At 40.1% G+C, this 24,011-nt stretch overlaps 1 protein-coding gene across 1 annotated transcript in view; it reads left to right on the top strand.

Annotated features, from left to right (window-relative positions):
• Positions 1-24,011, top strand: part of galnt2 (UDP-N-acetyl-alpha-D-galactosamine:polypeptide N-acetylgalactosaminyltransferase 2) — a 36,860-nt gene that overhangs the window by 693 nt on the left and 12,156 nt on the right. The window contains exons 2-3 of the mRNA XM_079554566.1: positions 19,860-19,947; positions 23,788-23,941. Of these exons, the coding sequence (XP_079410692.1) occupies positions 19,860-19,947; positions 23,788-23,941 (242 nt within the window). The remainder of the gene's footprint in view (positions 1-19,859; positions 19,948-23,787; positions 23,942-24,011) is intronic.

The raw sequence follows: 24,011 nt of genomic DNA, 5'->3' as shown, positions 1-24,011 counted from the left end.
ATTTGGTGGAGATGAGAGTGGACAAGGACAGCGGGGTTTGGCCGGGGCGGGCGGCGCGCACTGAGCTCCCGCTGTGCCGGTGATTCCCTGACCGTATAGGCTACAGCGTATCCACACCGGGCCGCTTTTCACCACGTCCCGGTAATGTGACAGTGCATGCAACTTGGGGAGTCAACAAATGTGCTGGTATGTGGCTGCTGGGCTTCGCCGTGGGGCCGGTGTTTCTGTCGGAAGAGCACGTCAGCACAAGCTGCTGCTGCCCGAGAAATTATGTGGAAGAAGGAAGTGTGTTTTTCTATGAATTAACTAACCTAGTGTTTTCAGCACGCAGCCAGTAAAATCAATAACTGATCCAAACCTTAAGTCACACCCACAGCAATGTAAAAAATGTCAATTGGATATATTACACATGTGTTAATAATGAGAAGTGAGCAATCCCTTTAAACAACGAAATGGGTCTGGAATAGTTATTGGTGTTAGTGCTTAAAGGCACACTGCGTAACATTTTGGACTATACTGTTGCCATCAGTACATAACATGCTCCTAATGACATGCTCGACAGACAATGCTATTTCTGCAGTGAGAAATCAAAGAATGGATTTGGATGGGAAACCTAACCTGTTTAAATCTGAAATACTGCTGACTTTAGTCGACATCTCCATGGAAACGAGCCGAAGACGTACCCACTCCCGGTAAAGTTATGTCACGTCTTAGGAGAGCTGAGCCGCTCACAGCAAAATCATGCTGAAAATATTTGTCATAAAATAAACATTCTACGCAGTGTAGCTTTAATTCTCTTTTGCCTAGTTATAGCATACATTTATAATATAACAGGCTGATGGAGACTCCTCTTATACATCCTGCAAATAAGGGTCTGAATCTTCTGACTTCCCTGGTACAAAACAAAACAATAACAAATGCCTTATTCTTATTCAGTGAAGCGTGCATAAGTGTGTTACATAGGCCTGCATTATAAAGACACTGCCAACAAAACCTCTATATACGCACCCATGGGATGTATCTTAAGATAGAGATTAACATAGGTCAATTGCCCCTGCTCCATATGATGTTTGGATGGATGTGTTGCGTCCTATCATTATTACCTCTGTGGATTTGGGAAGGGTGCTAATGTACTCCACCTGCTACTACGAGCCTTTCACTGTTTGCTTAGCTTAAGTCAACCACAGCAGACCTATCACTTGTCCATTAGGCTGATAGCATTATCCGCATGTTTGTTGTTGTCACGAGGGGTCAGGGGACATGTACTGATGGCTGCTTTCTCTAACAAAGTTTGACAGATGCGTTAATAGCAAGTTAAGTCTTCCTTAGGCTCCATTCCCTCATAAAACCAGGCAAAACCAGCCAACTACATGAAGCAATTGCTAATTTTATTTCTAGTTCTATTTTGTTTTATTCCAACACACAGTCATGAATTTCGATAGCTGAAATGTTATGATTTCTCAATTTGTTTTGTATTGCTAATGCCCTAATAATATGTAGCAATACCTTAATACCAAGATAGATGGATAGACAATCAACAGTATGTCTGTGAATGTGCAGGATCATTCCTGTAAGTCTCGGTTGTTCTTCCTATTCTGTTTTATTGAGAAGTCTCTGTAAGATCAAAATCTTACTAAGCAGATGAAAGTATTTTGTTTACAAAATACTAAAGTCTGGCTGCATTTCTGTCTGAATAGTATCAATCAGCTATCAGCCGTAGCAGTTACAGTAAAAGAAGAGCAAGCCCTACAAATTACAGTGTCATCCGGTGCATAACTTCAAAAGAACCTGTGGCACAGCCAGAGAAAGTCTCTCTTGGGACCTGATGAGGTGGTGGTGTGATTGGGTTTTTCTTGTTTCATAATGAAGCATTAGTAACTTCCAGTATCACCTGAAAAAAAACAGCAGCCAGTTTGTCCTTGTGTTTTGATTGTACACCTAAAGGTAAATTAAGAAAAGTCTGTCATAATTGTGAATCTCATTTTGTCAGGTACGATAAGTGTTGAGCCTGGTGTCTGTTGCCAGAGCTCAGCTGGTGCTTCTGCTCATCAGAGCAGTGCTTTGTGTGAGTTTATTGTGAGATGTGTTGTTTCCAGAGGTTTGGCTCTGTTGCCTGTGCCATTGCAGAGTGCAGAGGCTCAAGAGACAGCGCTGGCTCAGTGGGATTTGGATGTGCAGCTCTGCCCTGTCCAGCTGCTTATCTGAAGCTTTAGGCATCCACTGCCTGTCTGTGCATGTCATTTGCTCTTTATCAATGCAGCGTTGTCACTTTCTGACGTGCATGGTTTCTCTGTCTTGCGTACCATGCAAAAACTGTACTTTTATTTATAATCCTGTTTTGGACCAAGCCAAGATGCAAATCTTTCTGTGAAGCCATATAAAATATATTTGAGTTGTGACTTAGAATGACTTCAGTCCCTCATTTTTTCAATGTAATTTCAACTAAGGAACAAATCCAGTGAATTCACTACAGTTGACTTTCTGCAGACAAAGAGAAGAGTTCAGATAATCCAGGCACTACTTGAACTGGATTTACGTGAAAACTCACTCTTCTGTCAAGACCATTGTGCACTGATTTGGTTTGTGTGGAGAGAACCATGTTTCACCACTATGTTGCCATTTCAAGACGAGCAATACATTGTTTTGATAAGACAAACAGTGTAAGAGCAGCTGTCATACAAATGTATGGTTTTGAGAAGGCCGTTTCAGTGAAGCTCTTGTTTTAGGTATTTGCTCACCACCTGCTGAACCAAATAAGAAGTCATAAATGTGTAAGGCCCTCTGTGAAACATTGGGCTTGTAAAGTCCATCCATCCAGGGTGAGTTTTAGGAAGCAGATGCTGACTCAGGTCTAGAGGATGACTGACAGAACTGTGCGCTGGCCTGATTTAACAAAACGCTGACGCCTGAAGAGTTCCCTCTCCAGTGAAGCTCCTCATTTATGAAGTTATGTAAAGGAAATATAGTGAGTGACCTCATTTTACATAATGAATTAATAAATGGGTTTAATACAAATGAGGTTGAAATGTTTGCTGTGGGGATACAAGCTATAAGAGGTTGTCTCCTTTAGTGGTTAAGACTCAGCAGCATGAGGCTGGAAAAACTGCATCATATCCAATAAAAAACTCTCCTGAGGCAGCAGAACTGCACTGTTGTTAAAAACAGCTTCCTGGGGCATACCTCAGTTTGCTCTGAGAGCAGGCGCATATTTTTAAAATAACGAGAAAGTGACCTCTATTTCTTATCAATCCAGGTTCATGTGGAACAAAGTCTCCTTTAGGCTTGTGCCACTTCAGGAGTGTGTTTCAGCTTCATTTATTTACATGTCACATACCTGCACATGTCTTTATTGACACATTTTAACATGCTTCTGCTAAACCGTTGTTTCCGAATATCCGTTGCATTAACAAACATTGTCCCTCCTCTTTATTTGCTCTTTGCTGAAGAACATTACATGTGACCAAAAAATGTCCTGAAGACAGCTGAAAACCACAGGTATAAAGAGAGTAACAGACGATCCCAGAGTGCAGGCCAGCTTTGCCCAAATGCCTTTTTCAGTGTCCATGTGATTTCTCCCTTAAAAGGAACGTTTGATTTGTCTGTGCTTTCAGCGCAGTGGGGGGAGCACTTTTGATTGTGTCGGACTCCATCAGGACTGGAGCTAAGAATAGCTAAAATCACCTAATGTCTCTGTATGGGGGCTTGAAAGGAGTTGTCCCATGACTTTCTGCTGTGTCATAATGGACTCTGGGCAAAGTGCTGCCTTTTGTTACACCATGTGACAAGAGAGTAAACCAGTGCATTAGTCCACGACACTCCTTCATTCAGACCCACATTCAGTGTCAAATGAATTGTCTGATGATAACCGAACAAGGTGCTTCCTGCTGTTTGTTTCTGACAAACACTGTTGCTCTTGTTTCATCTGCAGCTCATCATTAGAGCTGTAAACGTCCTCATAGAGCAAAGGTCACTGCTTGTGCTGGCTGTGAATCATTGGCCTGTAACACTTATTCTAATGTGTTCATGCAGAGAGAGATGGTTTTGCACTAAAGGAGTTCTGTCCTTTTCACTTGCTGATACTTCTTAATTAATATTTGGTTGAAATTACAGAAGTGTAGATACGGGAATCCGTGGATATTGCCAAGTTGAGTGGACCCCGGGTCATCCAAGTTATACTGTTAACAAATGATCTACTCCATGATTATACTGATGGAGTAAGGCTGAACTAAGATTTTACGACAAGTGTTATGCTTGCGAGTAGATTTTGATTTGATTTCTTATCACGTGTCACACATTTTACACATTTTGAACTTGCTCAGGAGCATACAGACGGCATCTAGAAGGGGGCGTGGCTTCGCCGAGGGGGAAAATAGAATCTTTAGAGAAACAGTTCTCCACTCTTTTTAGCCATTTTCTGGTTTAGACTAACTTCTTTATCACACATAAATAAAGTCAAGTCTAAATCAGGTTCACATGGATGTTTTCTCACAGCTGATTGTTCAGTAGAAGTGAAAAAACGGCAGTTGTAGCTCGCGCTAGCTAGCCGTTAGCATTAGCACAATACTAGCATGAAGTGCTATGTTAGCATTCTCCATTATTTATATATTTATGGGCTGTTGAATCACTTTGCTCCTCTCCATGTATGTGTATCTTCGTTTAGTAGAAAACTATATTCATAATTCAGCATTTGAAAGTCGTTTTTGAACATTTAGAGAAAGTTCAGATATTTTCTCCAAATTGTTTTCCCCCTTAACTGTTAACTTAACTGTTACTAAATAAAGATACAAAGACATGGAGAGAAGCAAAGTGGTTCAACAGCCCATAAATAATGGAGGATGCTAACTTGATGCTACATGTTCGCATCGGGCTAATGCTAACGGTTAGCTAGCGCTAGCTACGACTGCCGTTTTTTCCACTTCTACTGAACAATCTGCTGTGGGAAAACATCCATTTGGGCCCGATTTACACTTGACTTTATTTTTGTGTGGTAAATAAGTTCATATTCCACCAGAAAATGGCAAAAAAAACAGTGGAAAATTGTGTTTCTCTAAAGATTCTATTTTCCCCCATGCCCCCTTCTATGACAAGACGCCGTCTGATCTATTCAAAACAAGAATGAAATATGAACTGCTAAAACTAATCAGAACATGTTTGCAGATGTCTCTAAAGTTTTTTTTTTATGTAATAGAGGTCATCATAAATAATTGCTAGCTTTCCAATATGATAATCGCAACCATTAAAAGTCTACTTAATGGTTTTATAGATCAGAACTTGAATTGACATGGGCTTCTCCCTGAGGCAAGGCATATGACGGAAGTTGCAATTTGTTTTATTACAAGCAAAACAACATTGTGTGCCAAGACACAAAGAGACTGGGAATTGGTGTGTGAAATTAGCCTCCATTTATCCCTTTATCTGCTCTTCTGATGCACGAGTTGGAAACATGAATGGGAGGTTTATGTGTTGCCAGCCTGGGACAGTGTAGTGAATCTGGTGTCTTTATGAGAGAACAACTTAATGCTCCCTGTAACACACCCAGCAAAACACACTTCAAAGGTCCATAGAAACCAGATGTGCCAGATGTGCGAGAGGACGCGTGTTATTTACCGTACACATCACACTTTTAATGACAACAGGAGGACGTGGCCCCCCCTGAGTTGTGGTCTTTCTTGTTGCACATGTCCTGGGTTTGTAATTTCTCAGAGGGAAGGAAGATTGACTGAAATTAAGTTTGATGAATGATATGTAAACTGATGGTGAAATGCGTCAGATCTGAGTTTAGCTCACGTAGCTACTTGATAGCTCACAATGTCATATACATGAATACATGAGTCAATACATGAAGAAATACATAAACTGCTAGCCCACTGTATTTAATTCTGTATCAATGTACTTGTATGTGAGCGAGCCACATCCAGTCTAGAAATTTAGCTGAGCTTTATTGAGCAGTCGTCTATGGAATAACCAACATATTTGTGTAAACTCAGTTTTCCATCATTTCACGAGTTTTCAAAAAGGATCCGAGTTGAAGAAACCTCTTGAATGAAGGTTGAACATCTTCAATTCTCAACAACCCAGTCTATTAAAAAAAACATCTACATTAAACTGACACCAATTTAAAGGAGCTTCATTATGGAAAATAGTTTTCTATTTTTCTTAAGCTTTTAAACATGTATAATGTTATATATAACGCACATGGAGTGGTGTTTTGTTTCATGTGCACATTTTCATAACGTGAGCTCCAGTAAACATTTTATATTGACCCCTTCAACTTGTTCTGGTCCTTTGGTCAAACTATTCTCTGCACAGATTAGATTGTTTGCTAGTTTCCATGTAGTTGTGGGTTGTGTGCCTTCTGCTGACGTTTTTCACAACTACATTTTATATTATCAGACGTCCTGGTGTATTTTCTAGACTTATGTTGTGTACTGCAAAAATACAATGCTAACTCGTACAACAGCCTCAGTAAAGTACAGGACCTTCAAAGGAATAGGCCACCGTTTTTTCCATACTGAGATATGTTCTTACGTGAACTTCTAGCCTCTCCTCTCTTCTATGGACCCAAACAGGGGGTGAAGTTTGAAGCTAACAAGCTCTTCCACGTTTCCCCTATTTAAATACAGTTACGTGAGTAATTGCACGATCCAAGTATAGTTACACAAAATTAAATATGTCGATTTTCTAAGTGGATAAAAAGGGGAACTATATTGTAAGGCGTAATGACACCTTAGGAGCACATGCATGAAAAAACAGACAGTTACGCATCAACTCGTCTAAGCTCAGGTAAGAACATATCAGTATTTAAAAACGGTGGCCTGTTCCTTTAAACATTGTAAACCATATGATGAGTCAATAAATAATTCATGTAGTTTTGTTTGTGTATTGAGGTTCATTGTTTGTGTGTTCAGTCGATTCAAGTGAATGGCTTTAAAGCTGTTTAAGACTTCTATATGACCAGAAGTGCTTTCTAAACTGGAGCCTGTAGGAAATGACCACATCTTGGCTCGGGCTCACCCAAACACACACATCCATACATTCAGGAACACACCTTCCTCTAGCAAAGTTTTCTCCTTGTAAGGCAATGAAAATATTTATAGACATACAGCATTTTACAGTTCCACCCAGTTGGGCTATCAGCACCGAAGCCTTAATGATTTCAATGCGGTTTACAGTCTTACAGCAAGCTTCCATTATATTCACTTTTAAATCACCAGGAGCCACAATTTCCACAAATTACCATCATTTTGTGTAATGAACAATCTAATGAAAGCCTTGCGCCGATTGTCTTAGAGAAAATACTGGAGCCTTTTGGTTGTGTTAATCACAGTGTGGCTCCGAGAGGGCTGAGATCAAAGGCACAGGGAGGGGACGAACAGAGAGATCAGACTTTTTACATCCACCAACACGGAGAAACATTTTCCTCTGCTGACTAACACATGATTCAGCACATTAGACCAGACGTTTCACAGCCACCTCCCCCTCGTGTGTGCGACTTTCTAAGAGCACAAAAGACAGGAATAAAACTTGTTCGAATTGATTTATGTTGAAACAAGTCTTTATTGTCTCTGTAAGAGTTTTATGGACATGGTGTTATTTCTCAGTTATGAGCTCTCCACATTTCTTTCAACAAACTTGAATCTACTCTGTTCTAAAGTCTCTCTTTGTCTTCACTTTTTCATTTGCCATTTGATCTACTTGAACACTGCTTTTCTCTGCTTGTCTCGAGTCCCAACTGCCTAGATGGAAACAAAAGCAGAACGGTGAAGAATCAAGAAGACAAGACATTAAACTTTTACAGACTTGCATAACCAAAAGTTTGACCTCATAAAAAGAAAAGTTAGATTGTCCTTTTTAGAGGTTAAAGTTTAAAGGTCCTTTTCTCTACAATGGGTAATTTGCCCTCTCCATTAGACCCATTCCTTGATGCCACAGGGGCAACACGTCAGGAGCTGTGGGCGACTGGTGCAGTGCCCAGAAACCCATCTCCAGATGTGGAGCCAGAATAATGGTCAGAATCGCCTGGAAGATTTACCTATTTTGCAAGTTTTGGCTTAATGGGAGAAACCGGACCACCCACACTACATGCTGTTTAATAAGATTAACACCACATGCTGTATAAGTGATTAACACACTTTGTCGGTCTATAAACCATAATTCAAAGCTAAAAGACCATCTCTAGCTTTGTAAAAGTGAAAGTATATTTAGCACATGTTATTTCAACAAAAACATATCGGTATATTTTTTCTTTTGCCCCTGTTGACTTTTATAATGAACTTCTGAACTGACATCTGCCATTTTCTCTTTCCCGCGTCAAGAAGAACAAAGCCAGATAAATGGGTGCCTAGGTGTATTAGTGGGTACTGTCTTGCTGCTGCTTGTGTGCATGTACAGCCTGCAGATGGGACTTTGGGATAGGGCCCAGTTACACACAATTGCTCCATTGAGCCTTCACACCCCGTGAGTCTTTCTCTCTCTCACCCTGGCGTTACTTGTCTCAGTTTGCTCTGCGCATGCTGTAATGTCCAATTTTGTTGGTTTGAGGCATGCAGCTTCATATGTGTTTTACATCCTAAATTAAGATATAGCTCAAAGTATCTGTATTATTTTATACCTCGAGGTACCTTGTGTGCTCAATGATGCAACATTGATCCGTTTGAAAAAGAACGAAGAATTCACACAACGTACTTTCATATTTGTTTCATCATTTACCCTGAGACTGAAAGGTTCAGCATCAAAGCAGTGTCTCGCGTCTGTCCTAAATGTCGCTCTGTTGGACTCTTCACGCTCGAGTCCAAGCTCTAAATGTTTGGTTCCATTTGAGCGGATAACGCGCTCTGTCTTCAGGGTTATGTTCAAACTTCCAGCCGGCCACAGTAATTTGTTCTGATCTAATTTTGTGATACCAGACTTTCTGACATTTCACGTAATTACTTTCAAGAGGCCCATTAAGTATCACATGCTCAGACAAACCACTTCACAAATGGAACAAACTGCCTGTAAAAGTTTAAGAATAATATTTCGCTCATCCTTTTTGGTCATTTGGCTTCGTACTTTTTCGTCAGGATGGAGTTGCCCGAGCAAAACAGTTGCATTGGTGCTTTTTATAGGTCTGTAAAATCAGTCACAAACTAATCTCAAAATTGCAATTTGAATGGCTACAAGAACATATAATATATACTATAATATAATATAATGTGACCTGAATCTTCATTGTCTAAAGGTCACAGATCTAATCTCAAAACTGTAATTTGATATTGGGTTGGGCCATATCGCATCGCATATCGTTCTCATTTTTGACATCATTAATTAATATTACGCTCTGCTCAGGAAGGTGCTTAAAATGTAAAATGAACTGAACGATGTAAACTGCTTGAGTAGATCATATTTGCAAGGGAATTAGTATACTGTTAGCAAAAAATAAAAAGAATAAAATATCACTGAATTAATCTTCCTAATAGGTGTAAGGCTTCACCTGGCTAACGCCAGACTGCAGTGTGCGGTCGAATCATTTCGAACTGCACAGCAGCCTGGGGACCATGGCCGAAATGTTCGCATGGATTTGGGAACCAATCACAGAACGAGGAGGGACGGCAAGATGATGACGAGCTATTCGATATACGGAAGCTTGTAGTTTATTTACGGATTTAAAAAAAAAAGTTTATTTACGGATCAAACATGACAGCAGCAGACGCAACGCTACTTTTCGATCGAGCTTTAGGCCGTGTTCTAAATAGTTTATCTCAAAAGTTTACAGCGGGTACGTCATACGTCATCTCATACGATGATATGATTGGCTGTGGCTACGTGCAGACGCATGATAGACATTTGTAGCGCCCAATAAACGGCTTTGGACGATCGTAAACCACACCTCTCCTACGAGAAAATGAATTGGTGGTCCCCAGACTAAATATTACTTTTGATTTTAGTCTGGCGTTAGCCAGGCTATGTAAGGCTGGGATTTGGAAGTAATTTGTCCACTGTCATTATCGTGATATTTCTTTTTAATATTGTGATTTTAGGCCCTGTTTCATATTATTCCAAAATCATGCTGTGCTTATGTTACTCCAGCTCTTCCTGTGTGGCCTGCTGCAGTCACTGGTCGACAGAAAGTAAACGCTAAACCCGGACCTGATTTGTGATTTCTAGACAATTGATTATAGTTCGGTCCAAGATTAATCCTGATTGTTGTGCACATTTAATCTGCAACTACAGGAACAGACAGAAACTACATTTCTAGTTGAAATTATTGCAGCCAAAGGAGGGTCAATCTAATTGAATCTAAGGGTGTACTCACTTAATCTACGTTGTCTTGTAAATGTTTACATGTTATGCCCAATAGAAATATGATAACATGTAATTGTTTTGGTGGTATTAGTTTAAGCAGACACTGTGTACTTAGTCTTGTGATTTTAATAAAGATCAGACCACATTTTATGACCAATTTATGCAAAAATGTGAGAAATTCCACAGGTTCACATACTTTTTCCTCCCACTGTAATTGCACTGCTGCCACCTCAGCAGAAATGAAAATATAATAAAATCATGAATGTGTTCATTATTAACAACTATTAATAAACCATAATACAGCACTCAAACAAACATTGTTTAATCTTGTGCACCCACCTCGTCATAACTGGCAAATAGTGTGTGTTGCACAAGAGTGAGCGGCGCAACAGTAAGACTTGATAACTGAAGGTGGCAAAGATTGATCAGAGTTGATGCTTTTCCTTCTCGTCTTTCAATATTTTCAAATTCCTCCATGGTGAAAAAGTCAGTGTTTCATTTGTATAATGTAAATGTGAGTGGTTGTAAGTGGAAAATGGCTGGGACATGTTTCAAACTGAATCTTACATATATCGCATTTAGATATTTCCCAAAAACCTGCTGCTCGACTTTGCATATTGTAACCCTATTATTTTGTCTGGATTTTGTGAGCTAAAATATGTGCATGCAACATTAAAATAACATCTTCAAACCTCCAAGATGCTAGGCCTAAATACAAACACACTTATTGTATTTATTCACCCTCAAATATGTGCGCAGACTTACTTGTATATAGCTTCTTTCCCGTTTTCTCAGGCTACAGTCACAAACGAGCTGGTGTTGAAAAGGTGCCAGGCAGACAGTTTGTGTGCATGTCCCGAGGATGCACAGATGTGATTAAGTGGAGAAGGAAAACTGTGACTTGTTCTCGATTCTTTGTTCTTGAGGATAAACAGTGGCACGGCTGCTCCACAGGGAGAGTGAGTCAGAGGGATATTGACACTGTGCAGCTTAAGATGTTCCCTTTGTGGTTCCTCTTTTAATGTTGATGAATGAGGATACTGTTCCACCAAACGGCATAGAACAACCAACATATTCAGCTGGTTTTATAAAACGCATTTCCTCTTTGCATTGTGAGAGTTTGTGACGTTTCTCCCATGTGTCTCCCCGCCTTAACCAAGCACATTTTCTCCAGTTTGACTTTACCCAAATCTAGACTCTTATTGAAAAAAAAAGTATAAAAATAGCGACAGAAATGCAACAAAAAAGTGACATAAAAGCGACAACAAAGTGACAAAAAACACCAAAAATAAGACAAAAGAGTGATGAAAAAACAACCAAAACACAACATAATAGCAGCAAAAATGTAGTAAAACAGGTGACAAAACCACTTAAACATGACAAAAAAGCTGCAAAAATGTGACAAAAAAGCACCAAAAATACGATGAAAAAGTGACAACATTGTACATCCAATTACACAATGGAGATGATTTTTTTTTACTCAGACTTGGCTGTAAATACTGTTTAAGTGGCGCTAGCCCGCAAGTAGCTTTGCCCGTTAGCTTCTTCTTCATGATTCCATTAGTGTGTATTGGGGCCGCCGACCAGCAGGGAAAGTTGCAAGTGTGGTTTTCAGGCCAGATACACCAGGGAAGATGAAAATCATCCCATTAACACTTGTATTGCCCCCAGAGGGACTAAGGAAAGGATTTATTAAGGAAAACAAGTTACTTAGTGCTGCTTAAAGAGGTTGATATAGTTATCAAATATCATATTTTTTTCTACAATTGTCCCATGTGGTTAATGCTGGTAATTTGTTTTCTAAATTGCCTTATGATTTATTGAGTCATCATCAGGCAACTCTTCATTGAGCACGTGGTCGCTTTATAGTAACAGTCATTGGAGAATCATTTGACCCTGTAAAATGTGGAGTGGTGACGTTACACTAAAGGAGGTCAGTGTGTTAATATGGATACACGGATACTGTGTATCCCACTCCCGCTGAGAGACAGTGAAGGCAGCGCAGGAACTTGATGACAGCAGTGGATGGCCGGGTCTCACATTTTCTCTTTAAAAAAAAATGTGCGTGCAGGAGCCAGTCAAGTATGAACATTTTGTCTTTTCAGCTCTAATCCCCCATGGGCAAATGTGTCCTATCACACTGCAGGGGGGCCAAAGGTCAGGTTCATCCAGAGTACAGTCAACCTAAAGCTGTAGTGGATTCTGTGTCAAGTGGGACAGGCCTAGAGTCCTTCGCTTGAAACATGTTTTTGGTGGATCACTGAAGACTTTTGAAGCCAATTGAATTATGTATGGCCTGTTGCCCCTCTCTACACCAGAGACGGCATCATCAAATGGGTAAAAATGTGGAGGCGGGGCTTTTGACATATTGTGGGGCCCCACACTTGATTTGAGTGAGGAGAGGACATGTTCCTGAAGACCAACGCTTCTCAACTCAATACCTCTTTTATGAACGTAAAGGGATGTTTGTTTGCCTGTGGTGTTTCAAACAGTGATGACAATGAAAGAAAGTTTACAGAAGACCGATCAAATAATCCAAGTTGAATCGAAATCGCAATTTCCTTTGCAAACAGCAAAATATTCTGTCTCTGTGGGGTCTTATTATGTGCTGCCAACCCTCAAACAATATTCTGAAATGCATGTGATTCTTGTATTAGTTTAGGTGTTCATTATCTCTTGAATATGAATGCTGCTGGACATGCTCAAAGTTTACGTTACAAACTCTTAAAACATAAATCCCAAATTGTCAGAAGCATCGCGTTCAGAGATTTTTACAAAATTGTGGAGCCCCATTTAAGACAAACGGCTTGAATAAAAAGACTGTCATTATTAAGATTGAAAAGCCCTTCCAATTAATGAATATGAAAACAAGTCTAAAAAGAAATCATCCCATGCCGAGTTAATAATGTGCCTTCAGAATCAAGTCGGCAATTGTGGAAATTAAGCGTGTTGATTGCTCACACTTGTCACAAAAGGAAAATTTAAAACCATTTGTTCTGGCCACGAGAAGTTTCTCTACTCTCTGAAGGAAGAAAGTCAAACGCCATATACTCAGAGGATGATCAGCACTAGTATTCGATTTGCATTTGCAACTTTTACTGAAATGTGTCAATTCTAGAGTGATTTTTATGTACATGACCTTTTGAGTTTTAATCTGACCCTTTTATGTACGATTCTAACAATGGGAGATGTTGAATATTATGCTATAACTTTTACACCATGTAGCCTTTGTGAGATCAATAAAGGTTTATCTTCAAAGAAAAAAAAATCTCAACCTCCCTGATCGAGGTTTTCAAATATTCTCAAAATGCTGTACAGTAGTTTCCCCGAGTTCGCTTCACTCTACAATTTGAGAATCTCGCTTCAGGGTTTTGTGCGTGATTTACGACCGCTATCATGAGTAGCATCTGTTGGATTAAATATCTCACCTGAGTCTTGCTTTAACCTCTCCGGCAGATTTTATCAGATAAATTTAATAGCTAAAGGACAACATTGTGATTTACTGCCTAAATGTCAGACCTGCTTCATGATGTGTGTGTGTGTGTGCGATGTGTGCAATGCCTGCTTCGTGTGTGAGTTAATCTAAACGCAGCTGTGATCAGATTACGGCGGATTATGCTGTGGCTGTTGGATGCTGGACAGGGACTCAGCGTGCTTGTAAGTGAGTGGTAGGAGGACTAATGCTGTGAATCTGTCCTGGGCGTATAAACTAATATGGACCAACACTTGTTAGCACACACGCACTCTTGGCCTTATCCGTGTGGGGCTTAGAGGCCATGTCGTTATCAGAGAGCAGGTGTAAGGGCTCAGCAACTTATCCATCAGCAGCGAAGTTTAACTACTGTTGTGTGAAGAACCTGTTGACAGTGTTGGTGAGACAGTGAGGTGAGGTGTTGGTGAAGACTGTTGATGAATAAAACGAAGAGGAGCTGGATCCACAAAGGAAGATTTCTTTATTTATTCGTGAATTTTTAACCTCTTGACCCCCACCGGAACTGAGCACATTTTAAGAAGCGACAAATAAGCAATAAAAGAGCGACAAAAACGTTCAACAAAAAAGTGACTAAAAAGCGACCAAAAAAAATAAAACACAACAATAAAACAACAAAAACGCTTAAAGTGCATATGACACATTGGACATATTTTTTTGCTAAAACATAGTTAACGATTATATTTAAGGTTTTGCTAAAGATTGTACCCAGCTTTCTTTAGTTTGGTCATTTTTGTGATGTTTATAGTTTCACTTCCTTATTGGACACTTACAGGAACTAACATATTCACCTTATTCCGGAGCCTCGCGTGGGCGCCGCCATGAATTGTGCCCGCCCCTTTTCTCCTATGTGTTAACATGGGACTGGAGAAGTCCTCATAAAATCAGTCACTACACGAAAACAAAGCCGTTTTCAGGCCGCACAAGGAAACGGTGCAGTGTTGACATGTTGGTGCAAATGAACATTGGACATTTTACACAAATCAATCGACTAAACATCAGATTTGAGCGGAGAATATTTTCCCTCGTTCTCCGTTAAAATGAACGGGCTCGACCGGAAGTGTCTGGACAACGGAAGTGCCGAGACAACGCAAAAAGTGGCAAAAGTGGGCGGGGCGGAATAATGTGAATAATAGAGGAAAGTAAATGTTATTATGTTGATTGATTGATTGATTTGACATTTGACAGTTGCCATGCCAACCGTGACGTCACAGCTCTACTTCCGGGTTCGCAGATATGCTAGAAACTACAAAAAACTCTTAAATACCACAATCAATATTTCTGAAACTCAACAGAGCGTTACTGAACATACTTATTTAGGCCCTTTAGCCAAAAATGCTGTGCCTACTGCTATAAAAGTAATATTCACCGCAATCAGTACTTCCGGTTTAGCGGAGATAAATGCTAACGGCGCAGCAGCTACGCTAACTCTGGAAGTACCGACTTTAGAAATACTAATACTTAATAATACTAATACTAGGTGCGGCATTGTGGGCTATTGAGTCAGAGAAATAACACAGGGTAGTAGGCGACTGGTGGTCTTTCAAGTCTGGCTCTGCTTCCACAAGTGACGGTTTAATTTGGAGTCATTATTGATAAGCAAGAATGCCAGTAAGGCTTTTCTGGGAGAACAAAGCCAAGGTGCATGACATTTGGTGCAACAATGTTATACCAAGGAAAAATCGATAAATGTTAGATACAAATCCAATCATAAGATGCCGCTGATCACAATGGAGTTACTCTCTGTCTTTGGTACACTTGCTTTATTGAGTTTCACTTGATGAGAATAAATAGGGACTGAGATTCGAGGGATGTTTATGCAAAGCACTGCGTTGACATTAAGATGGTATGAACTAGCGCTGCTCAATGCCTCGTCAATTATCATTATTAGGTGATGCTATTTCCATATCACTCTGAGGTCTTTTGTCTGACATTTATTTGCCAACACTGCCTAAAACAAAATGCATTGTAACTTAAATGTGTGTAAAGGTTTTTCTAGTTTAGTTACTGTACATTTTGACATGTGTTGATACTGATTTAGTATGTTTGTATTGTATGTTGATTTAAAGGAGACTGAGGTTACATCCCTCATAGATACAGACGGTATGTCTGGAATCGCCCATATATGGTCATTTTTGAAAACGGTAAAGGGGGAAAACAATCTTGAAAAAATGTAAATTTTCTCTAATTATTCAAAAACTACTGTAACAAACGTTGAATTATGAATATAATTTTCTACTAAATAAAGATACAAAGACATGGGGAGGAGCAAAGTGGTTCAACAGCCCATAAATACATTAAAAAACGGAGAATGCTAACATGATGCTACATGTTAGCATCGGGCTAATGCTAACGGTTAGCTAGTGCTAGCTACAACTGCCGTTTTTTCACTTCTACTGAACAATCTGCTGTGAGAAAATATCCATATGGGCCCGATTTACACTTGACTTGTGTGATAAATAAGTTCATATTTCACCAGAAAATGGCTAAAAAGAGTGAAAAATGTTGTTTCTCTAAAGATTCTATTTTCCCCCTTGGCGAGGCCACGCCCCCTTCTATGCCGTCTGTATCTATAGCAAGAAGAGGTCTAAAGGAAGGAAGAGAAAATGTATGAGGTTAGATGACGTGACGAGGATGCAGAGACTAGCTTGATTTTCCTGCTGTGGTAAACCCTCAAATGAAGGAGAATAGTATTTTACGTCTTGTTTGGCGTTCCCCAAAATGGTCTGTGACTGATTTGTTCAGTGCATTCAGCTGCGGTTACAAAAACTGATCCCTTTACTTTTGATCCGAGCCAATTGGTTCCTGTTTTATAAATCTAAAAATCGAGTGTGACAGCCTCATCTTTTATGTATTGTGATATTTCTGGAGACGCAGTTCAAGCGAGGCCCCTACTTTTGACCTGTCGGGTGTCGTTTAGTCACATATAACACTGTCACATTGCATCGTAGCACTGCACAAAACGCACCTGTTTTTTATTTTTACCGGAGATGCCAACGTGTGCAAGCAATCAAACCGGACAGAGTTGGATCGCAGTTATTGCAAATGTGTTTTCAGAAAGATTTCACACCTTTCTATTATGTGTTTTGTGGCAGTCTGATTCAAATATCATATATAGACTTCTTTTCTATTGATAAAACTACACTGAATGGAATGAATGAATAGGACAAAGTGTCAGATTTCAACATAACCTAAATACTGTAACTAGAGGGTTATGGATGCTTCCTGAACTCACTGTGGATTCAGAAGAGGACACAGTCACTAAGTCAACTTGAGTATTTTTGCCTCACTGTGTGTCATGTCCATCTGGAGGACAAAACAAATGGCTGCCAAAGTGACACAGCAGGAAGGACAAAAAAGAGAAAGTTTGACGAAAAGTTGGCTTCAGGGAGGACAGATGGAAGATCGACGAGTGACAAATCGCACTACAAATGTTGAATATCACACCAGTTGGAAGTTGATTTGACGACCAAATAGTACCCTGATATTTGCACTCTGTCTACTGCATGAGTAATCTCACATTTTTAAGTTTACCGTCAGCCATCTTAAGTTTATGGTGGCCTCATATCTCTTCCTGTGTGCTTTTGCGGGTTTAACTGGAGCCGCTGTGTTGAGATGCTGCCGGATAAAAGGTCGAGGCAATTTAGGCTAAAAGCACTTGCTCGGCCCTTAAGTTATGTTCCACTGGACGTCACGACATTCTAATGAGCCTATAGTTTAACGTTGAGGCGGTGGGCGAAGGCTTCTTTGGTAGGTAGAGCTGCAACTAACGATAGAAATCTGGGAAATCGACTCGAACCCACAACACTGAGGCTGGAGTTTTATACATGCGTTTCCAACATAGAATTATATACAATGTTTCCAATGACATCACGCATAGTTCCGGCGGCCATTTTGAATACCGAAAAAGAGTTATGCAGTACTACAGCATGTAACAATATCTCTACTCAGGATGAAAATGAAAGACAACAGTACATTTTTTATGTACTCGTAATCATTACTCAAGAAGATAACAGTTAAAAACACGGCCCTAGAGACCCACGTTTATGTGATATTTGATAACCATTAAATGTACAGACGTAGCAGCTCTGTCTGTCGAGCTACACCAGGATTTACTTAAGATCTGCTGAGGAAACAGAAAACCTTTCACTGTGTTTTTTACAGTTTGTCATGTCAACAGAGTCTCAGTCTGAGTCAGTGTTTAGGCTGGTCAAGACGTTAGCATGCTACCGGTTAGCAACTGTCAATCAACTGTCAATACTACAGTAACATCTCATCTTGTTGAAGCTAGATGCTAATCGGTAGCATGCTAATATCTTGGCGCAGCTTAAACACTGTTTAGTTAGTCACTGCTTTCTTCACATAAACATGTGCTCTCTGGGGTCATGTGTTTACTGTTTGTCTTCTTGAGCAATGATTACGAGTAAATAAAAATGTCATTGTCAGTTGTCTTTCATTTTCATCCTGAGTAGAGATATGTTTTTAGTACTGCATTATTCCATTTTGGTATTCAAAATGGCCGCCATAACAACAAAAGTCACATGACTGAAAGACATGCAGAGCAGAGGTCTCCAAACGTCTTTACCCTTTGAGCAACTTTTACAATGTTTCACCACATTTAAAGAAAATAATTATCAACATCAATGACTTTAATAATCAAATATCAGACTATTATCCCCTCAAGACCTCATATTTGTAGAACAATGTAAATCAAGTAAGTTACAGATTTTTTTTTGCCTCCACCTGCCAAGATTAAAGTTGATTCATTCACCCTTGGCTCACATTAACTCCGGTCCGGATTCGGTCATGATCCAGTCCAGGTTTGCCTCAAGTTCTTGCGTGTCAGAAAAACAACATTAGCCACCATTGGGTACCGTTAAATCTTTCCGATACCAGTGGTTTAATAATACTTCAATATCGATACCTGAACAATACAAAACAGAACAAAAATGTGTGAAAGCTCTGCAAATTTACAACATTGACTTCATCTCCAATGTCAATTTGTGAAAAATTTTGGGAGAAATTGTGGCAAAAATAAGAAAAAAATGGGGAGAAAAGTCGGGGGGAAAAATTAGTGAAAAGGGGAAAAATGGGGGAAAATATGGAAAATATTGGTTTAAAAAGAGATGTAAAGAGGTGTAAAAAAAAATTAGGCAAAGAAATGGGAAACAAATATGGGGGAAAAAAAATAGTTATTTGAGCCGAAACAACCAAGTCACCCTGGATCAACAGCATCAAAACTCAGATCCGCAATCTGATTTTTTAATGTGTCTGCTTTCGATACTTTTATTTTATTGATACTGGTAGTACCTAAACTCTTCTTTCCGATACCACACTGGTATCGTTTAGCGGTACCCAGTCATAGCCACCATCATATGCAACACATACTAACAATAGCCCTGATGTGGACTGCATTAAGTGCCTTAAATCTCTGATGTCCACTCATTGCTCTTAGCGGGTGGGGGGATAAGCTGATGTGTCACCGGCTGCTCTGATGTAGCAGGAAAAGGGATCAATACAGCATTTAAGAGGCACAGGCTGGAGGTGAACCGGGGCCACAGAGACAATAATGGAGTCGCTCAATGATTTTCTGAAGTTGAGGGCACAAGAGCTGAATGAGTGTCACTAATGGTAGTGTGTCTGCTGCGCGTCGATGTTGTTGGCTTTTAATGGACGTAGATGGACCCAGAAAGGACGCTCACTTTTCTGTTTGTCATCAGTAAGAGTGGGCTGATAACGTGGCTGAAATCACAAACAATAATTGAGTTGAAGAGATGTGCAGTGCGCTTAAGGGCCTAAAAAGAGAAATCAATGGGCCATCAGAGTGAATCGATAAAGTGATATTTAATTTTCTGTGGATTTTAGTTGCTCTCTCATATTTCAAAGCACTTTGCTCAGTGTGAAGAAATGTTGTTGAGTTTGTATCTTGATATCATTGAAAGATAAATCAATATTGCGTATTCTACAAACACGTAGCCTTGCCAAGCGAATCATATTGTGGCCTCCTGCCCCTGAGAATGTTTTAAAATGATTGAACTTTGAACTAAGTGTAAAATATTCATGTTCTTCTGTTTTGTGCTTTCAGGATGAATGGAACTCCAGTGACTCGATCAGTAAAAGCAAACTACACAGTTCAGACGACAAGACTCATGCGCTGGAAACTCTACCACCGGGTACGGCCTTTCACAATGCCATTATCACTGCTTAGACTGTCAACACTTATGTGACATTGAAGTTAATCTAAATGATAGAGTGCATTATCTGGTCACTGCAATCACCAAATGGAAGGCCTCTCTCTCTGTACAAGGTTTACTTGCGTGACTGAAACGATTGCACTACCCTTTACAGTGCAGTAACAAGTAGTTAGGATGGTAATTTGTTTGAAATAGAAAAGGTAGCTAGGAGTAACAAGGGATAGTGCATTTTGCAGTAATGTTTTCATATTAAGAAAATAAAAAACATACATGATGACTTATTCTTAACCTTGACAAGCTTCTCATTCACTCACACCCCATATTCATACTAGGCACGGTGGATGACGTGTATTGCTCAGGGACACACAGACGACCATTACGAAACACCAACCTTACAGTTATGAGACGACCTGCTCTACCATCTGAGCCACTGTCTCTAGGCCTGTCACGATAACGAATGTGAAGTTCGATATACTGAGGCAGGAAAGTATCGCGATAAACAATATTATTGACAGTTGTAAAAGTGCATCATAATATCCTAAAATACCACACAAGCTGCAATAAACATGAAATATAATGTAGCTCAATTTGTTTTTGCTGGAAATCAAAGTTTTACAAAGAAAACATAGGGGGGAAATGCTAATAAATGTACAGACGATAAATATCGAGCCCGAAAATATATTGTTTATCTTTTGTTTATTGAGCAATAAGTCGACATTGTAATTATCGTGACAGTCCTAACTGTCTCCCATAATACTAACCATGCTACCTGGAAACTGACAGTCTTTATTCTGGGTTAAGATTTGTCATACATTATTCTGCGCTGTTTTCATGTAATTACCATCATGTTGTTACAATTTCCGGTGCCATTTCCATCCTATTACTATTACAGTGTTGTAAAGTGAAGCGCTTGTGACACATTCCTATGTTGACCAAGACGTGTATCAAAAATTGAGATTATTTATTTGTTCATATTGACCACTATAAGTATATTGCACCTTCAAACAATGGGCTATATATCCTTAACAAACAACCACTCAAATTAACTTATTCAGTGCATGTTAATGAACATCTATAACACTTAAAGTGTAATTATGCCAGATTACAGCTAAAGTGGGTTCCATCTGTAGTGTTAAGGCTGGTGACAAAACGAAACAAGGCATCTGATAATGTCATCTTAAAATTAAATGCTTGTAGAGTCTTGTTTAGTTTGCACAGAGAAGCACGTCCTTGCTATTCCTGATCTCAGACAGAATACTGTCTCACACTATGGTGTGAAAGATTGTCTGTCTTTGTGAGGCAAAACTTTTTCATTCACGTCTAGTCCTCGCTCTGAGGCTGCCGCCCCTTCACGAGTCTGTGACCTGTGAAAGCCGAACACACTCTTATCTGATCCACAGCTGCAATACAAATCCAAATGTTGAAGAAGGGCATTTCACTGAAGGGTGACTTTTCTCTATCTCTCTGCCTCATCTGTGCTTTAATGCTGTCATACCCAGAGGCTGGGGCAGACAGTGGAGAGGGGTAAAAGAGAGAGAACCACCAAAAAGCGATACGACAGGAGTGACGCAAGAAAGATTTAAACAGATAAGGGTCAGAAAGAATGTTGAAACCAGCAAAGGTAATGGAGGATCTGTGGTTGTCAAGAGTAGCTATACATCGGTGGTTGACCTGATGATATCTGATGAATTAGAAATTTTGTTCAACCATAAAGAATGAGCAGGATGAGTTATTGATGAGCTATGAATTACTCTTTATGTCGTGCATAATAAGATCCTCTATTATGATATGGTCAGTATTGTATATGGTATATGGTCTACAGGTACTTTAGGTCACCTTATCGTGCCCAAAAATCATTTTTTCTGAACTTACAAACACTTTCACTCATCTCCTCTACTGGAACAGAGGGACGTGAAACCGTAAATAAATTATCGGTAATTGAGGTAATTCGAGCACTGACATGATCAGCATGAGTCCAATGAAGGTGTCAGGACTGTAAAAACATGAGCACCACTTCATGGTATCAGCAGGTGTGATGAATTATTTGAGGACGCGATCAGGACTACTTTAACATGTGGGTACGTCTTTCATGAGAAAACAACATTATAACATGGTAGAAAGTTTAGGTTTTTTAAACCATCATAGGGTCTCAGGCAGAGCCTCGTGCAGCCGCCTCAGAGGCTCAACTCTATAGTAACAGCAGCTCTTTGGGGTGGGCTCATTAACATGCCAGACACATTGGCGTTCAGTCAGAGACACATGCCCCGATCTCGGTTCCTTCCAAGTCGTCAGGCTCAGTTTCTCTCCGTCTCTCGGCTGTCACACAAATACTGTAATCTCACAATACCATATGCTAAACACAACTCATTAGCATAGCCGCAGCGTACAGCTAATTAGTTTATTATTATGCAAGTGTCTGTGTAGTCAAAGATAAACTGCCAAATTAAACATGACAACTTTTCCATTTAGCACAGCAGGATTTTGCACTGTTTCTCGCAGAATGACAGCGGTGTGACAGCTAAAGAAGAAGTATGTTCCAAGATTTACTTTAGTTAATTAGCAAAATGAAATGCATTATTTTTACTCCAGAGAGTAATAAATATTACATTTCAGCCACGCGACCACCCCGCAGTATGCAGCATAAATTTCATGTCGTGTTGCCTTGTTGGCATCTGTCAAGCCTCTGCTTGAAGCGTGAGGTTTCCTTCCTGTCAGTCGTGAAGAGCACTTGCATCAGCCAAGCTGCTGCATACATTTTCTATTCCCACTCATGTGGAATCCCAAGCATTTATGAATTGCCTTTTTAGTTTCTGTGAAACACCATATGTTGGTCATTTGTTTATGTTTATATTTATAATAATTGTAATGAATTAGTCTTATATAGCACTTTTCCAGACGCTCAAAGTCGCTTTACAATTTCGTGCATTATTCATTCACTCGGTGGTGGTAAGTGAGGCAACCAGTCTGCGCACATCAGCCGCCACCACCAACCACTCACTCACACACAGCATTCACCAGGGTTCCTGGTGTTCCCAAACAGTCTCCCATCCAAGTACCTGCCAGGCCCTTCCCTGCTTAGTGTCCAAGGTCTGACCAGATGGGGCAGAGTAAAGGCTATATGGCCACAATCTCATCGTTACTACTTTTATATATTTACAACCTCATCGTTTCTACTTTCTGTGCAGTATTTTTGTAAGCCTGATATAATATATTTATTTTATTACATTTGTTTGTTAATTCTTATCCAATTTATCCCTATGTTGTCATCATCCAGTCCCAGTAATTTATAAAGGTCCAGGTGGGGCCTTCCTGTGCGGAGTTAGCATGTTCTCTGTGTGGGTGGGTTTCCTCCAGGCACTTCCCCGTTCACACTAAACATGCATAGTACAGTAAGATAAAAGGAATTCCATCTTAATACTCCTGACCAAAATCTGGAGATCTGCTCTGTGGTCTCCCACTGCTCCTGAAAAGTTGCCCTGAGGCTGTGTTTGTCCCTATGTAGACAGTTGATAAACAAATCTGCCCTGTCATGAGCCTGCCTCTGACCCTCTTCTCCACGTGCACTTTTGTTTTGGTCACTTTTGTTACGGTAGCAACAGTGACAACTGTCGTTGTGTCCCTAGGCCAGACACTTGACCCACCTTGCCTCCAGTGTCTGCTGTGTGAATGAGCGTGTGAATAGGTGACTGGTTCCTTGATGTAAAGCGTTTTGAGTGCCTAAAGCAGGTAGAAAGGCGCTATATAAATGTGACCGTTTACGGTAGATCAGTAAGAGTTTGAGCTCTTGTGTGTTCTGACAGTCGAACTCTGTGTGTCCAGGTAAAGTGCGTTGGCAGGATTTTGACCAGGACCTGTATGTTGGAGCCACAGTGGTTCGGCCGGGACAGGACCCCTACGCGAGGAACAAGTTCAATCAAGTGGAGAGCGACAAACTGCGCATGGACAGAGCAGTGCCCGACACGCGGCATGACCAGTGAGTGAGGGCCTGGCCCGGGTTTAATTTACAATACTTTATATAGTTAGTTTTCACTATTCAGCCCTAA

Source organism: Gobius niger (genome assembly GCF_951799975.1).
Source record: "Gobius niger genome assembly, chromosome: 4".
Classification (NCBI taxonomy): Eukaryota; Metazoa; Chordata; class Actinopteri; order Gobiiformes; family Gobiidae; genus Gobius; species Gobius niger.
The sequence above is the reverse complement of the archived record's forward strand: the minus strand, read 5'-3'. Positions and strand labels throughout refer to the sequence as shown.